Source organism: Rutidosis leptorrhynchoides, chromosome 10 (assembly GCF_046630445.1).
Source record: "Rutidosis leptorrhynchoides isolate AG116_Rl617_1_P2 chromosome 10, CSIRO_AGI_Rlap_v1, whole genome shotgun sequence".
Taxonomy (NCBI): domain Eukaryota; kingdom Viridiplantae; phylum Streptophyta; class Magnoliopsida; order Asterales; family Asteraceae; genus Rutidosis; species Rutidosis leptorrhynchoides.
This window is the reverse complement of record NC_092342.1, coordinates 297053790-297071159: the sequence shown is the minus strand read 5'-3', so window position 1 is coordinate 297071159 and position 17370 is coordinate 297053790. Positions and strand designations below refer to the sequence as shown.

The window sequence follows — 17370 nt, the reverse complement described above, 5'->3', positions numbered from 1 at the left end:
AAATGCTAGTGGTACTACCTTTAAGGTAAATGGACATCGTGTGAAGAAATATTTTGATGGTCCATTGGATATTGATGACGGGGTTCACGTTGAACCCGATCCTAAGGTTACTTGAAGTTGGAAACGAGTCTTGTGAATGACTCGGTAATAAACTTCACTTAGTTGTAGAGTTTGTACGTTTTTGTGCTTGTTTGATGATATGTTCAATGTGATCATGCTCGGATTTTTGTTGGGGTTGTTTGTTGGTTTTTAGGTTGAGAAAATGGGTTAAAATGGCTTAAAATTGCGAATTTTTGAGGAAACAGCACTTGGAGCGCCGCTCCATATCCTTGCGCACCGCTCCAAATTAAAGTACCTGAAGTTCCAGATCTTTAAAAAGCCTCGAAATGATTTTTCAGTTAAATGGAGCGCCGCGCGGCCTTTTGGCGCGCCGCGCGAAAACCTGGCGTGCCTTGCCGGTTGCTGTCGGGCAGCCTTATTTGCTTTTTAAATGAAATAAAACCGAATTTTCTTAACCACACAAATTAGGAGTCGGATTTTACAGCCTTATTTCACCCCAAAACACTTATTTCTTCTATTCTATCTCACTTTCTTCACATACAAACACATAAATCCAAGAACCCTAATTTCAAATACTTCAATTACTTGTTCTATTAACTTCAAATCTTGCAAGAATGGTTAACCCTAAGGCCTGAATTTGTTTCCTATCTTACTAATTTCATCTTATTTTATGTAATTACACGCTTAATCTTTGATTTATATGATGAATTAGTGTGGGGTTTGTTCAATTGGGATTTTGTGTTCTAATTAGTGATGGGTTTTGTTAGATTATGATTGTATGCTTAGAATTCATAATTAATTTTGTGTTTTTAGAAGTTGCAATTGATACTAGGGTTTGTATGTTTGGGAATGCGAATTTGTAGGTGATAAAGGAGTTACATGCTTGAAATTGCTCTAGTTTTTGAATTATTTATGTGTTTTTGAACTAGTGTGGGGTTGTGTTCATATGGGCGGGTCATATTGGTTTGAATGACTTGATGCAAAATTGGTTTAGTTATGTATGATGCCATGCTAGTGAGGATTAAACATAAGTTTTGAGTTGTGATGAGTATGTTGGTGGTAGTAATTTACATTGGTAAACATTGGTAAACATGATGAACTTGTCTAGATTTGTGGAAATTAAAAGTGTTATGAGTAGTCATGTTTGTTAATATTTTGGTAATGGTGTTAAGTGAGTGTCGTTGATATGATGAATTGGTTTACATGATAGTATGATATGAGATAGATTTGTGGTCTTGGCATTGTTTTACAATTGTTATTTGTTAACTTGGTGATTGTTTTCAAAAGTGGATTGAAATGAAACATGGTTTGGTTGTAAAGGGTATTTGGTGCTTATTATTATGACTAACACTAACTTTTGAGTTTTGTGTTTTGTTTTCTTTACTTGTTTCATGAATTTAGAGATCAAGAGGAAACCAGGAACAACCAAGGCAACCACTGAATAATCCTGAATTATGGTTATCCCACATCTCGAATGATGAGGATTTGGAAGAAAGGTTCACAACAAATAGCGCTCGTCCGATTGAGCGAACTTTTTATTTGGATTGGTCGCATCTTTCATCATTGGGTAATAATATTGTTCGGTAGTTGCGTCGTTACTTGTAGGTAGTTTATGCGGGTAATGAGTTGAGACCTTATGAAAGGTTATTTGAAATTAATGAAGATATTTATGAGCAGATAACTATAGAGTTCTTCTCAACTGTTAGTTGTTGCCCTCGAGTCTCTCCGACCGAGGTAGATTTCTTGACATTTAGGCTTGGCGGATTAGAGCGTCGCATGTCTAAAGTTGCGTTGGCTCGGGCGTTGGATTTATATCCCGAGTTGACTAATAATGATTTGAAGTGGCATTTGATGAATTGCAGAGTGTTTGGGCAGGAAGTTTTCAGTGAAAGTGATTATTGGCCAACTGTGGCAAATGCTAGTGCTGGTCTGTTTAGTTCAAGTCGAAGTGTTCAGTCGATGCTTAGACTTCCTGAGGACCGAATAATTTTTAAGATGATTGCTACTATGTTCATGGCTAGGAGAAACGCGAACAAAATTCAGCGAAGGGATCTTTGGATCCTACAACAAATTAAACTGAGGGAGCCAATCGATGTCCCGTGTATGTTAGGGGTATGGTTGCAGGAAATTAGAACAGACACACGAATGGAACGCCCATTGTTAGGGGGGCATTTTGTTACTAGGTTAGCTCGTGCGTTCTTGGTCCCGACTAGTAGGTGTGATGTAGTGGGACTTGAGGCGATGCCTACTAACATTCTATTTTTTTCGAAAGCTGAGTTTATCCGTCGTGGTCCAGCAGGTTGGGTTTTGTGGTCTGATGAACAGAAACAGCAACAGCCAGGTGAAGGTGCAGGTCGTAGACGTGGACGTGGGGCTAGTCGATCCACGTATGAGGCAGGTAGCTCGAGTGCTGCGAACGTACAGGGTACGTGGTCAATGGGTGAAGAGAGTTGGAATTCGTTGGTTAACAGTGTAGACGGTCTTCATATAGAGTATAGGGACAGCAGGTCAGCGTATGATGCTCAGGTGGAGCATAATCAGCGGATGTTAGCGGAGCAGCGTAGGCATAACGAGGATTTGATGACTTGGCACCAAAACAATTATGGGTCGATTAACACAACCTTGGGACAGTTTGGAACAGAGTTGGGTCATTTGGGAGAGCGTGTTGACAGGGTTGAGTACGATGTTAGGGGAATTAGGGCCCACAATCAGTGGGAGGTCCATCAGCGACAAATTCAGCGTCAGATGCGTCAGAACCCGGAGGCGTATATTCCAACGCGCACTACCATTCCCGATTATACGTCAGTTACTCCTCCGAGACCGGATCCTTCATATGACCCGTACCAAGCTTGTCAGGATACGTATGGTGTGAATTGGGACCCTACCAGAGATTTTTGGCCGAGAAGTGATTGATTGTTGCGCATGTTATGTTGTATTTGTTTGAAACTATTTCTTTTTCATTTGGTTTGTACTTGAATAATTTTATTTTCTGTTTATGTACTCTGCAACTTATTTGAGGGACAAGGCGTTTCGACATCGGGTGGTGCCACCTTGCCCCGTTTATGTAGTTCGTATGTTTTTATTTTCTTAGGTTTGTTGGTGAAACGATTTTTCAAGTCTGGCATTAAGTTCAGCAAAATTGCATGATTGATGATATTGGTGTGATGATCGGAAATGGACGATGTTCTTATGCTGGCAGTCAGTTCAGCGCCATCTGTCACTGGCATTCCGCGATTAGTGGTTAACTCGATAAGTTTTTATATTTTCTTTCTCCCATAACCCTTTCGATTTTTATCTATTTTTGATCTCAAGTGATGGGGACATTACTTGATCTCAAGTGTGGGGTGGGGATGTAAAATCTCTCGGGTTGGTTGTTAATGAATCATCATCATATTAGTTTTGATTTAAAAAAGACTTGACGTTTCACGGGTTTTGGTCGTAAAAAAAAATTGAAAAATTAGGGGTAAAATAAAAAAAACAAACAGAAAAGTTAGTTTGAAAAAAAAAAATAATTGAAAATTCGGCCAAAACCGTTATTTTGAAAATTGGCTTGGTATTTTATGGTATAATTTGTGTTTTCAAAGAAGCCAAAATTGTTCCACATGTTCATTATTTTGGACATGAAATCCTACGAGTTCGGGGAACTCAATAGTAGGTCACCTGTACCAAAACGGGTGTAAACCGTGAGAGAGCGGTGATTGCATAGCGTGATTGTGACCGAATCACGTGCCAGATCAAAAACTTTTGGTTACTTGGTATAGCAGACTTCCAAAACTATATCATTTTATTATTACATCATCTTATGGTGTGATACTGTGGGAAGAGGAGCTTAGAGATTCACCAGTGTTATCCTTTTTAGGAACAATAGCTACGTGCTTGTGTTTGCTTAGACAACACAACCCATAGTCAAAAGCTATGGCACCCAAAGGTTTTTGGGATTTGAACCGAGTGTCAATTAAAATAGATTAGCATTCCCGAGTGACTCAGATCCACTCATTAAGGAAGTAAAGTCTTCCGACCATTTTACTTGGTACGTATACCTCTTAAGCTGTACCATTTCATTACCCATCATTTCACGATGAGGTACTGTTAGAGGAGAAAGTCTTGAACTTTCAAAACATGTTCATTATTTGGAATGTGAAATCCTACATGAACATAAAAATTCGTACGTAGGTCATCTGCACCAAGGCGGGTGTCAACCGTATGAACGGTGATAGTAGCGTGTGGTCGAAACCGGACCATGAGCTAGATCGAAAACTTAAACAGGGCGATCCTCATTGTTTCTCCTAACAAGGACAATGTTGCACCCGACCACTTTATTTAACCACATAGGATGTATCCATTCCATCCTTAAGGGAGTCAAGTCTCCCGAACGACACACTTGCTGATTTGTTTTAGAAGATGTAGTCCAGACCAGTTGTAGGGTGACGAAAAATCTTGAAAAGTCATTGCTAAAATCGACTGAAAATCTACCAGGCCTCAACGTCAAACAGGGAAATTGGTAGTCAAAGCTTGTCTCAATGAGGGAGATTTGCTAGCCAAATGGGAAGCGCACCATGATACATAAAATGTCAGTGATTGATCAGATTCCCAGTGGATAACCTCCGAAAAGGTAAGATATCAGCTTTTAAGCCTGATGAACCTCAATCTTTATGGTTGACTTAACGGATTAGATGATCACCTCATGATTATCGATGATATCTGGACGTAATGTGTATCCTCCTAAGCACATTATTTTCTTACCGACATCACGCGATGTTAAGTACTGTGGGAGGCTTGGCTTGACCAATTGCGGGGTAGCTCGTGCGTTCTTTTTGCACACATGTTCGATTGCTATACTTTTTGGTGCTCGGTTTCCACTTGATTCCCGGTTTCTTTGAAGACTTATATTATGGTTCGAGATTCTCTAGTGCATCAGTATGGTACGTTATTCGAGATTATTTTTGGTTACTATATCCATTACATATTGTTTGCGGTTTGGGAAGTTAATTCAGGGGAATGCAAGTGGGAACCATGGTTGTTATTTACTCCAAATTGTGCCCATGCTAGTTGTTTGTTTAGTTTCTTGTTCGTTTGGTTCTACATACACGTTTGAAGAGTTATTATATGGTAGAAGATTATTATCGAGTTTAATTGCTCGAGGATAAGCAAAACTCTAGTGTGGGGTTGTTTGATATCTCATATTTCGTACGCGTTTTTCTTAGTGATATCGGGTACATTTTGGTCCTTTTGGATACGTTTTGGTGTTATTTTGATAAGTGTTTTGAAAGTTCGAGTTCTAAGACCAAGGAGATGAATTTTGAAGATATTTGATGGTTTTTAGTGATTTTATATGAAAGCAAGTGAAAGGGATTGGTTTGATTCGAGTTTGGTTCGAAAACAGGTGATATTAGTGAGTTTTCAGCTCAGATTCAGCAAAAAGGGGTCTGGAGCGCCGCTCCAATGGGCATAAAAATCAGTTCGACAGTTTTCAGAAGACCAGAAATCAGACTTACAGAAAATGGCGCGCCGCGCAGTGATTTGGCGCGACGCGCGGATTTGTTTCCTATTTAAGGCCCGAAAAATATCCTAATTAATGACTTTCGCATCCAGACGATTTCCAGCAGCTTTTTGACGAACCAAGGTGATTTTTGGGGTTTCTCAAGGTCATTCTAACACATCAATCATTCCGGAAACAAGTCTCGATCCGTCTATCATTCAAGAACACAATTTTTATTAGGTTTAATTCTTAACATCATTATGAATACTCTTAATTGTTTATTTATGATTTTTGTTCTAGCCATGATTGGCTAAGCTTTTAATGTTTGTCTAGATTGAATATTCGTATGTGTATGGATGATACTTTAATATTTTATTGATTAATGCATGGTAATTATGAGTTTTGATTAAGAACCATTCTTGTGGGTGTCGATTATTGTTACTAGGTTGATTAGTGATCTTGTTTGAACAAAGAGAATCCTGTTTCAATTTAGTACACTAGTTTTCAATTGATTTGTCTTAACCAATTGGGTGCTTACTGGACCAAGGGGGTAAACCGGGTAACGAGGATTAAACAAAATAGGGGTGAATTGTGTGGAGCGAACGCGTAACCAATTGAATCTTAATCTTGTAATTAGTTAATTACTAAGTCACAAACAAACGAGGTCTTTGGTGAAAGGGAACCCTAAGCCAATAAATCTAAGTTTGACGTGTTTGCTAAAAGAGAACTCTGGGTAAACCGACTTTGTAGTTGCATGTATTGATAAATTGAACTGGTGCTTAATAACAAAATCATCCGACACTACGAATAGGAGATCTAGGCGAATATTCTTTTATCCATTGAATTTAAATATCTTTACTTTTCGTTGAGTCAGCATTTATTTTTATAAACTGAAAAATACAAAAATATTGTCTTTTACGTTTAATCAATCTTTGATTTGGCTAATCGTTAAATAGCCACAAAACAAACTATCTCGTACTTTCGATTTTCATAGATTAACTTAGTTTATTTTATTAGTTACAATCTTAATTCTCACGTTTAAACTGTCCTTGGAACGATTTCGGAATTACCAATTTTATACTAATACACGATCGGGTACACTGCCCGTTAGTGTGTAGTAATCTTTTAACCGGCATTTTCCATTATAAATTATAGACACGATTTCACACATCAAACAACAGCTCAATTTTCTGCTATGTTTGTTTCTTGTCACAACCGCCGTAATGGAGAAGATGATACAGTGTTACTTGCTGTTAACGAAGGCCACACACAAACTCAACTCTATCACCATCTCTCTTTATCTTTCTTCTATTGTTACAGTCACCTACAACTAAATCTTTTCAGATGTTATCATGAAAAACTGCTGCGTTGTCGAGTCTGTTTCCATCGTGAACCACCCAAACAAATACCCATCATAACCTTAGACTTGTTGTTATTATTACCTGTTTCTATTTCGATCAGAACAGGCAAACGGTACGTACTTCTGTTCCATCCTGAATTATCACAATCCCATCCATTACCAATTAACCTAACCCATCTTCGCGATGATAATGAAAACGATGATAAAGAGGAGATGATAAAGGTTTCATGATGATGATAATGTTTGTGCAAATTCACTTCCTGATCGCGTGTGCTATTCGAACAAACAAAACCATCGGATAATTTCCAATGTAATCGAAAAAAAATTTATTTATTTTTTTCTCGACTTCTGTTGTTCGTGGTTGTAATTGAACCCCGAAAACCCTATTACATCTTGGGCTAAATATACTACAATGGAATTGGGTTTGATTATGTGGATATTGGGCCATGAATTGCTCTTTGGGCTAGTGAGGCAGTTGGGCCGTGAATGTTTTTTTGTTGTTGGGCAGAAAAACGAAAAGAAAAAAAAGAGGGATAAATAAACTCGGGTATGTTAGATTCCAGAAATAGAGAAACAGATTGTTGGTTAAGGGTGTTGTTGAGTAACGAGAGGTCGTGGGTTCGAGTCCGGTTCCGGGCAAATCTTTTTATAAAAGCTTTTGGGAAGGTAGTTTTCTTTTTAAATTTTAAATTTTTATTATTATTATTATTATTGTTATCCTTAATATTTTCATTAAAAGTATTATTATAAAAATTTTAGAGTTATCATTACTATTAATATAAGTATTGTTATTACTACTATGATTATGATATAAATTATTATAGGTTTTACTTACAAATATTAATTGGTATGCATGTTAAAGATAATAATAACTTAAGTATGATAATAAATTAATTACAAGTATGATTATTATGTATAAGTAAATTTAATATAATTACGATAAATATATTATTATTATTATTAGTATTAGGATCATTATAATTAGTAGTATCATTAAGGTTATTGTTAGTATTATTAAAATGATTGAAAACTATCATTATTATTATTATCATTATTATTATTTTCATAACAAATAAATATTATGTATATAAAAATATACTTATATTAATACTACATACAATTATATATTGAACATATTAACATTTTTTTTACATATAACAAATTATTAACTTTTGATAAAATACTAAATATATATATATATATAATATATATATATATATATATATATATATATATATATATATATATATATATAATCATGTGTAGTAAATATTAATTACTTTAAAAATATATATGGATAACATATAATTTAAGATATAAAATATACATAATTATATATATATTATTTAGGATTTACCCTAAATTTCATATAATTACAACATTTAACATATAAATATTATAAGATTAATAAATGAAATTATTTGATTACTATTATATGTATTAATATACATAGTTGATATAACCTTGCATTCGTTCAATGCCGTCATATGTATTTTTACTACGAAATACAGTATGGTGAGTTCATTTGATTCCCTTTTACTCTTTACATTTTTGGGACTGAGAATACATGCGCTGTTTTTACAACTGCTTTATTAAATGCCTTGAAATCTATATTTTTGAACGGAGATGCTTTTATAAATGTTTGACGAGATAGACACAAGCAAAACATTCCTCGAATGAATTAGTATGCAGACAGAAGTTCTGTGGATTATTATTATTGAATTAGTTGGACGTGATAATTGCCACTAATTGTTTTGAATATTTTTCCCTTAATTATTATTGCTTGGTAACCTAAGAATTAGAATCGGGTATGGCCCTAATTCACACGAATCCTAAAGGTAGCTACCGGGTTTAACACCCCCACCCAGAATGTTCACTAGACAGAAGAGCTAGTGGGTGTGGTGTTTAGTACTTCGAAGTTTATATATTATACAGACGAGATGTTCTGTTTTGGGGATATTATTGATGCGCATTATATGTTAAGGTCAGTTACCAAGCTGAGCAATGAAAGTAAAGTGAATGTTATGTATCGAGAGAATGTTTTTTATACACAGGTTATGTGTATTATATTTTGTACACGAGATATGTGTACGGTTACTAAGATTTATGAAAAAGGATTTCGTACACGAGAAAGGCGTACTGTATTTAAAAGATATCGCATGTACATTACAGGTGGGTATAGGATTCGGGCCCATTTGTACCATCCAACATTTAAATCTTGTGGTCTATCAAAATGATGAATTTAATTATTTTATGATAAACCTATGAACTCACCAACCTTTTGGTTGACAATTGAAAGCATGTTTATTCTCAGGTATGAAAGAAATCTTCCGCTGTGCATTTTCTCATTTTAAAGACATTATTTGAAGTCGATCATCGCAATGGGACCAGATGTTGGTGACTTCATCCAGATGGATTAGGACGGCGTATGACAGATTAACTTTGTTTGCGAACAAGTTTAGAATTAACTAAACTATGTTCTAGTGATTACATGTTCAACTCTTCGTATATATATATATATATATATATATATATATATATATATATATATATATATATATATATATATATATATATATGAATCGAATGATGTTATGAACATCATTACCACCTTAAGTTTAGTAGGTAAACCTACTGGAAGTGACAAAAATTGATCTAGCTTCAAAGGATTCTTGGATGGCTTGAAAGTTCTTGAAGTAGAATCATGACACGAAAACAAGTTCAAGTAAGATTTCCACTCGAAATAAGATTGTTATAGTTATAGAAATTGAATCAAAATTTGAATATGAGTATTACCTTGAATTAAAAAGATATCTTACTGTAATTAAGAAAGATTTCTTGAGATTGGATGATTACTTGAAATGGATTTGCAAGGTTGGAAGTAAGCTAGTAACTTGAAAGTGTTCTTGGTGTTTTCTTGAGTTGTTGTTTTGTATGTTGATCTAGGTTAAGATTTATGAGCTAGATTGAGCTAGATTTTGATGAATATAATGAAGAACACTTAGAACAATGGAAGAACACTTGAGAGAGAGTAATTTGATTCAAGAAAATTGCAAAGTGAATGTGTTTATGGTTGGTGAAGTTCACGTGAAAATGGGGAGTCCATATAGGCTCCATTAGTTTGTAATTTTGTGAGATATTTCATGCTAGTTGCCAAACGATGGTTCCCACATGTGTTGGTGACTCACAAAGGCTGCTAAGATCTGAATTATTATGTGTATATACCAATATTATATACGTCTAGGAGCTGGGTATTGTACGAGTACGAATACGGGTGCATACGAGTAGAATTGTTGATGAATATGAATGAGAATGCAATTGTAAGCATTTTTGTTAAGTAGAAGTACTTTGATATGTGTCTTGAAGTCTTTCAAAAGTGTACTAATACATCTTAATATACTATATGTATATACATTTTAACTGAGTTGTTAAGTCATCGTTAGTCGTTACATGTAAGTGTTGTTTTGAAACCTTTAAGTTAACGATCTCATTTAATGTTGTTAACCCATTATTTATTATATCTAATGAGATGTTAAATTATTACATTATCATGATATTATGATGTATGAATATATCTTAATATGATATATATACATTAAAGTGTCGTTACAACGATAATCGTTACATATGTGTCTCGTTTTTAAATCCTTAAGTTAGTAGTCTTGTTTTTACATATGTAGTTCATTGTTAACACACTTAATGATATACTTAATTATCATTTTATCATGTTACCTATATGTATATCCATATATATAACATCATATAATTTTTACAAGTTTTAACGTTCGTGAATCGCCGGTCAACTCGGGTGGTCAATTGTCTACCTAAACTCATTTCAAATAATCAAGTCTTAACAAGTTTGATTGATTAACATGTTGGAAACATTTATTCATGTAAATAATAAACTCATATAATATATAATCATGGAAAAGTTCGGGTCACTACACCTATTTCTCCAAATCATATACCCACTTATCCATTCAATAGCTTGCCATATTTTTGATTTGGAATTTGGCTTGTTAACTTCTTTTACACCTCTGAACAGCTCGTCTAAGTTTGTACGTCCCATATTACCCAAGTTCCACCACCTATAGATTCTATTCCATATATTGTTTGCAAACGAGCAACCGAGAAGGACGTGATCAATCGTTTCCATTGCTTCATCACAAACGGGGCATCTTAGAGAATGTAGGTCGATTCCACGCTTGTCCAATTCGTCACAGATGAGTAGTCTTCTCTTGAGAGCACGCCAAATAAAGATACCTATTTTCAGGGGAAGTAGATTATTTCTCATCGTAGCTACTGAAACCGTTGGACTCTGTGGTATTTGATCATTTAAAGCATTTGAAAGCAGAGTTGTAGAAAAAACACCACCCATTTGGAACTTGCATGACCATACATCTGTCTCTTTTGTCCCAAACTTAAAATTACAAATAAGATTTTTAAGAACAGTAAACTCAGTTTGCACTCTTCCTGTTAATGGCCTTTTCTAACACCAATTTGAAGTCCATGTATTGCCTTCTTTTATCATTCTATCCATAACCAGTGCATCACCATTGACATCAAACCTAAAAAGTCTTTCGAATTTTTCTGCGAGCGTCTGATCACCTAACCACTTGTCTTTTCAAAATAATGTGTAGTCACCCTTATTAACTTCTTTCACAAACGAGTTAGTAAACGATATATTAAGACTATCAATTTGAGTACCAACTTGGCGTATAGTGTTCCAAGCCGAGTTTTTACTCAAATTTCGATTTGAAACTAATGTTCCCAACCCCCCGTCCCTCCCGTAGATGCTTCTTATCACTTTGGACCAAAAAGCATTATTTTCCACTTTAAAGTGCCACCACCATTTTGCTAATAAGGCCAAGTTCTTGGCTTTAAGAGCCCTGATATTTAACCCCCCTCCCTCGTACGGTAATAAAATATTATCCCATTTGACCCAAGGTATTTTTGCATTTTCACCCGACCCGCCCCGCCCCAAAAAAACTTACGTCTCAATCCCTCGAGCAAGTTGATGACACACGACGGAGCACGGAATAGGGAGAAGGCATACAATGAGAGACTACTAAGTACCGATTTAATTAGGGTAAGGCGGCCTCTGAACGACATCGACTTAGTCTTCCAATTCGCTAACTTTGAATGAAACTTGGCAATAATGTTCTCCCAATCCCGAAGCGTATTCATCCTTTTACCAATTGGGAGGCCAAGATACGTAAAAGGAAAGTCTCCTACTCGACAACCTAGATAATCCGCCATTATCACAACATTTTCTTTTTGGACCCCGACACCATAGAGACAACTTTTTGATTCATTAGCTTTCAAGCCCGATGATGTTATGCGAGGTGTATACGAAATAGTTATTTTTTTATTGCGAAATACTATTAAATACGATACAATTTTACACAAGTTATTTATTTATTTATAGAGTGGATATACCTAAACCTTGCTACAATACTTATAGGCAGTGTACCTAATCGTAGAGTAGTGTAGTTTTTAGTAAGTCCGGTTCGTTCCGCAGGGAGCTAGCCAAGTTTAACGCTATATTTTTAAACTATATTTGTGTGTATATATATATATATATATATATATATATATATATATATATATATATATATATATATATATATACTTATATATATATATAAGTAGTGTTATTATTATTATACAATTTAGTGACCGGTTTGTTAATTTTATGTCTTAAGTCACAATTAAAATCTAATGTAAAATATTAAAAATAAAAATAACTTAATTTAAAGCGTAAAGTAAATGACGATAATTAAAGTGCGATAAATTAAAGTGCGATAAAAAAATTGCGATAATTAAAAGTACGATAATTAAAAATGCGATAAGATATAAAATAAAGGAATTATGCTTATTTAAACTTCCGTAATAATGATGTTTGACGTGTCGATTTTAATTTATTACCATGGGTTAATTGTCCTTTGTTCTGGATTATTCGATATGTCCATATGGTTTTGTCCATAATAGTCCATCAGTCATAAATATAAAGTGCGAGTGTCCTCATCATATTATCCTTATACCCGAAGTCAAATATTCCAACTAATTGGAGACTTAAACTGTAATAAGGTTTTAACACATTGTTAATGATTACACCAGGTTATCGACTGTGTGCAATCCAAGGTTTTAATACTTTATTAACAATTACACCAAGTTTCCTTGTATGTAATCCACCCCTGTTTTAATGAGTCCCTTGACTATTAATCCATTCCCGTGTCCGGTCAAATGAACAATAATTTGTATTTATAAATATCCCGCCCACCGTACCCGATTAAGTGTATGTGGTTATATATAGATACGTCAAATTGTAACCTTTATATTAAATTAACGAGGTATCATTTAGTTAATATAAATCCCATTAATAGCCCATAGTCCAATTTCCACAAGTGTCGTTCTTTTGTCCAAACCCCAATTATGGTACAAAGCCCAATTACCCAATCTTAATATTTAGCCCAACATCACGATTACTTCGGCTTAAATAAGCATAATAATAATTTAGCTACGAGACATTAATTTAAAAAGGTTGAACATAACTTACAATGAGTATTAATAGCGTAGCGTTACACGGACAGAATTTTGACTTACAAACTTAAAACATTTGCCACTATAACCTTATTATTATTAAACTTAAATTAAAATTAAAATTAAAATATAAATATAAATATATCATAGATAGATAGATAGAAAAAGGTGTAAGTAATTCGTCCGAAAAATGCTTCAATTTATAGATGTGGCCAGCTACAGTGCACCATGCGATCGCATGGAATTAACTCTTCCAGGCCATGCGATCGCATGGCCAGCTGGATCAGACCACATTCACTTGTTTGCTAGTTTGCCGACGGTTTTTAATATATAATATATATATATATATAATTTTAAGAATTATTTATATATTATATTATATTCATGTGCATAGTTGACTTGTCATTTTAGCTCCGTTGCGTCGCGCGTTGATAGTTGGTTCATGTCCCGGTTCCGGATTTTCGAACGTCCTTGCGTACTATTTAATATCTTGTACTTTGCATTTCGCGGCTCGTACTCTTGTAACTTTTAGACGTTTCTCATCAATAATTTGAACCACTTTGATTGTACTTTGTACTTTTTAGCGTTTTGGTCGTTTGCGTCTTCAATTCGTCGAATCTGTCTTTTGTCTTCACCTTTTATTATTTAAATGAATATCACTTGTAAATAGAACAATTGCAACTAATAGCTTGTCTTTCCTGAAGAATAATGCTATGAAATATATGTTAGTTTTTAGCATTATCACCCGAGAATATTTCAAAGCATTTGAGGAGTTTAAAGAGATAACCAATATTCTTTTTATCCCATTCTCCAAAAATATCGTGTCGTCGGCATATTGGAGGTGAGATACTATGACTTTATCTTCACCAACTTCAAGTCCACGAAACATTTTTGTATCTAGTGCCTTTTTAACAAACGCATTTAATCCTTCCACCGCTATTATGAACAAATAAAGCGATAAATGGTCACCTTGTCTAACCCCTCTTTTGAGGTAGAATTCGTTAGTAGGGGAGCCATTTACAAGAACCGAGATCGAAGCCGAGCTTAGGCAAGATTTAATCCACATTATCCATTTGTGCCCGAAACCCATCTTTTTCATGACCGTGAATAAGAAGTCCCAACTTATGCTATCGAATGCCTTTTCAAAGTCGGCTTTGAAGATCAAACACTTCTTTTTTTGATGTTTCATGAGCTCAACAACTTCATTAGTTACAAGAATACCGTCAAGTATATATCTCTTTTTAAGGAACGCACTTTGTTCATATCCAATGATTTTGCAAATTATCTTTTGAATTCTCTTAGCAAGTATTTTCGCAATAATCTTGTAATAGCTCCCTATGAGACTTATCGGCCTAAATTCACTAAGGCTCATGGGATCCTCGACCTTTGGAATTAGGGCAAAAAAGGATGCATTACATCCATTCGAGATACAACCATTTGACCAAAACCACTCTATAGCCTTCATGAATTCATTTTTTATTAGCCAGAAATATATCTTATAGAAGTGAACGCTAAAACAATCAGGACCCGGAGCCTTACTTGGTTCACACTCTTTTATAGCGTTCCAAACTTCATTTTCACTTATTGGAGCTTCTAACAGCTCGGCTTCTGATGCATCAATGTTGTTGAAAGATAGATTATCAAGTGTGCTCCAATCTGGACTAAACCCTCTGATTTGTTTAAAGCCCTTAAGAAAGTGATTAAAACCCGCATTTTTAATTGTAGTTGGTTCTTCACTCCAAATACCGTTAACATGCAGCCCCCGGATATTATGCTTGTTGTTTCTTTTTCTAATCGTAGAGTGAAAAAAGGCAGTATTATCATCACCTTCGGCTACCCATTTTAAACGTGATTTTTGCCTGAGCATATCTGATGTTATGCGAGGTGTATATAAAATAGCTTATATTTTACAAGGAAATACTATTAAATATGATACAATTTTACACAAGATATTTATTTATTTATAGAATGGATATACTTAAACCTTGCTACAACACTTATAGGCAGTGTACCTAATCGTACAGTAGTGTAGTTTTTAGTAAGTCCGGTTCGTTCCACAGAGAATCTTTTTCACAAAGCTTAACGCTATATTAGTTTAAATTTATAAAAATACAAATATATATATATATATATATATATATATATATATATATATATATATATATATATATATATATAAGTAATATTATTATTATAAAGGGGGGTTTTTACCGTTTAATGACCGGTTTGTCGATTTTAAAAACTTTAGTCGCAGTTAAAATCAAATGTAAAATATTAAAAATAAATAAAAGACTTAATTTAAAGCGTAAAGTAAATAACGATAATGAAATTGCGATAAATAAAAGTGCGATAATTAAAAAGTACGATAATTAAAAGTGCAATTAAATACAATAACAATAAATAAAAGTGCGATAATTAGAAGTGCAATTAAATATAAAATAAAGGAAATTAAATATGAAATAAAAGAATTATGCTTATTTAAACTTCCGTAATCATGATGTTTGACGTGTTGATTTTAGTTTTATGCCCATGGATTAATTGTCCTTTATCCTGGATTATTTAATATGTCCGTCTGGTTTTTGTCCATAACAGTCCATCAGTCATAAATATAAAGTGCGAGTGTCCTCGTCAAATTATCCTTATACCCGAAGTCAAATATTTCAACTAATTGGGGACTTAAACTGTAACAAGATTTTAATACTTTGTTTAATAATTACACCAGGATGTCGACTGAGTGTAACCCAAGGTTTTAATACTTTGTTATCAATTATGCCAAGTGTCCTTGTACATAATTTCACCCCTGTTTTAATAATTCTAGTGGCTATTAATCCATTCCCGTGTCCGGTTAAATGAACGATTATTCGTACATATAAATATCCCGCCCATCGTGTCCGATTGAGTGTATATGGTTATTTATAGGAACGTCCAATTGTAAATTTTTATATTAAAATTAACAAACTATCATTTAGTTAAACAAATATAAAGCCCATTAATAGCCCGTAGTCTAATTTCCACAAGTGTCGTTCTTTTGTCCAAACCCCAATTATGGTACAAATCCCAATTACTCAATTTTAGTAATTAGCCCAACATCATGATTACTTTGTTTTAAATAAGCATAATAATAACTTAGCTACGAGATATTAAATTAAAAAGGTTGAACATAACTTACAATGATTAAAAATAGCGTAGCGTTACACGGACAGAATTTCGACTTAACCCTTACAACATTCGCTAACATACCCTTATTATTAGAATTTAAAATTAAAATTAAAATATAAATATAAATTATATATATTTACGTATACATATATAGAGAGAGATTGAATTTTTTTGGATCTTTTTGCGATCAAACTGCGTTTGCTTTTATAGGGATTTGAGTCCAGGTGAGCTCCGCGAGTCGCGGCCTTTTCCCTCTTTGAACTCCGAAAGTTGCGGAGTTCGATTTTACAGCTCACACCATTTTGGAGCCTTTCTTGCCGACGGATTATTATATAAATATAATATATATATAATTTATATAATTAATTATATATTATATTATATTTATATACATAGTTAACTTGTAATTTTTAGTCCGTTGCGTCGAGCGTTGAGAGTTGACTCTGGTCCCGGTTCCGGATTTTCGAACGTCTTTGCGAATAATTTAATATCTTGTACTTTGCGTTTTGAATCTTGTACTCTTGTAATTTCGAGACGTTTCTGATGTCGTGCGAGGTGTACGTGAAATACTATATATTTTTGATACGAAAAGCGATACAAATTACACAAGTTTTAATTATTTATTTACAAATGGGATATACCTAAACCTTGCTACAACACTATAGGCAGTGTACCTAATCGTAGAGTAGTATAGTTTTTAGTAAGTCCGGTTCGTTCCACAGGGAGCGGGCTTATTGCACACTATATTTTTAAACAACTATATTTGTAC

General features: G+C 34.2%; 1 protein-coding gene across 1 annotated transcript in view; it reads right to left on the bottom strand.

The window, feature by feature from the left end:
• Positions 1 to 6889: 6889 nt before the first annotated feature.
• The window catches only part of LOC139871179 (uncharacterized), a 35671-nt gene continuing 25190 nt past the window's right edge, over positions 6890 to 17370 (bottom strand). The window contains exons 4-6 of the mRNA XM_071858916.1: positions 14188 to 15301; positions 10868 to 11319; positions 6890 to 7172 (exon numbers count right to left, since the gene is read on the bottom strand). Coding sequence (XP_071715017.1) covers positions 6890 to 7172; positions 10868 to 11319; positions 14188 to 15301 — 1849 coding nt within the window. The remainder of the gene's footprint in view (positions 7173 to 10867; positions 11320 to 14187; positions 15302 to 17370) is intronic.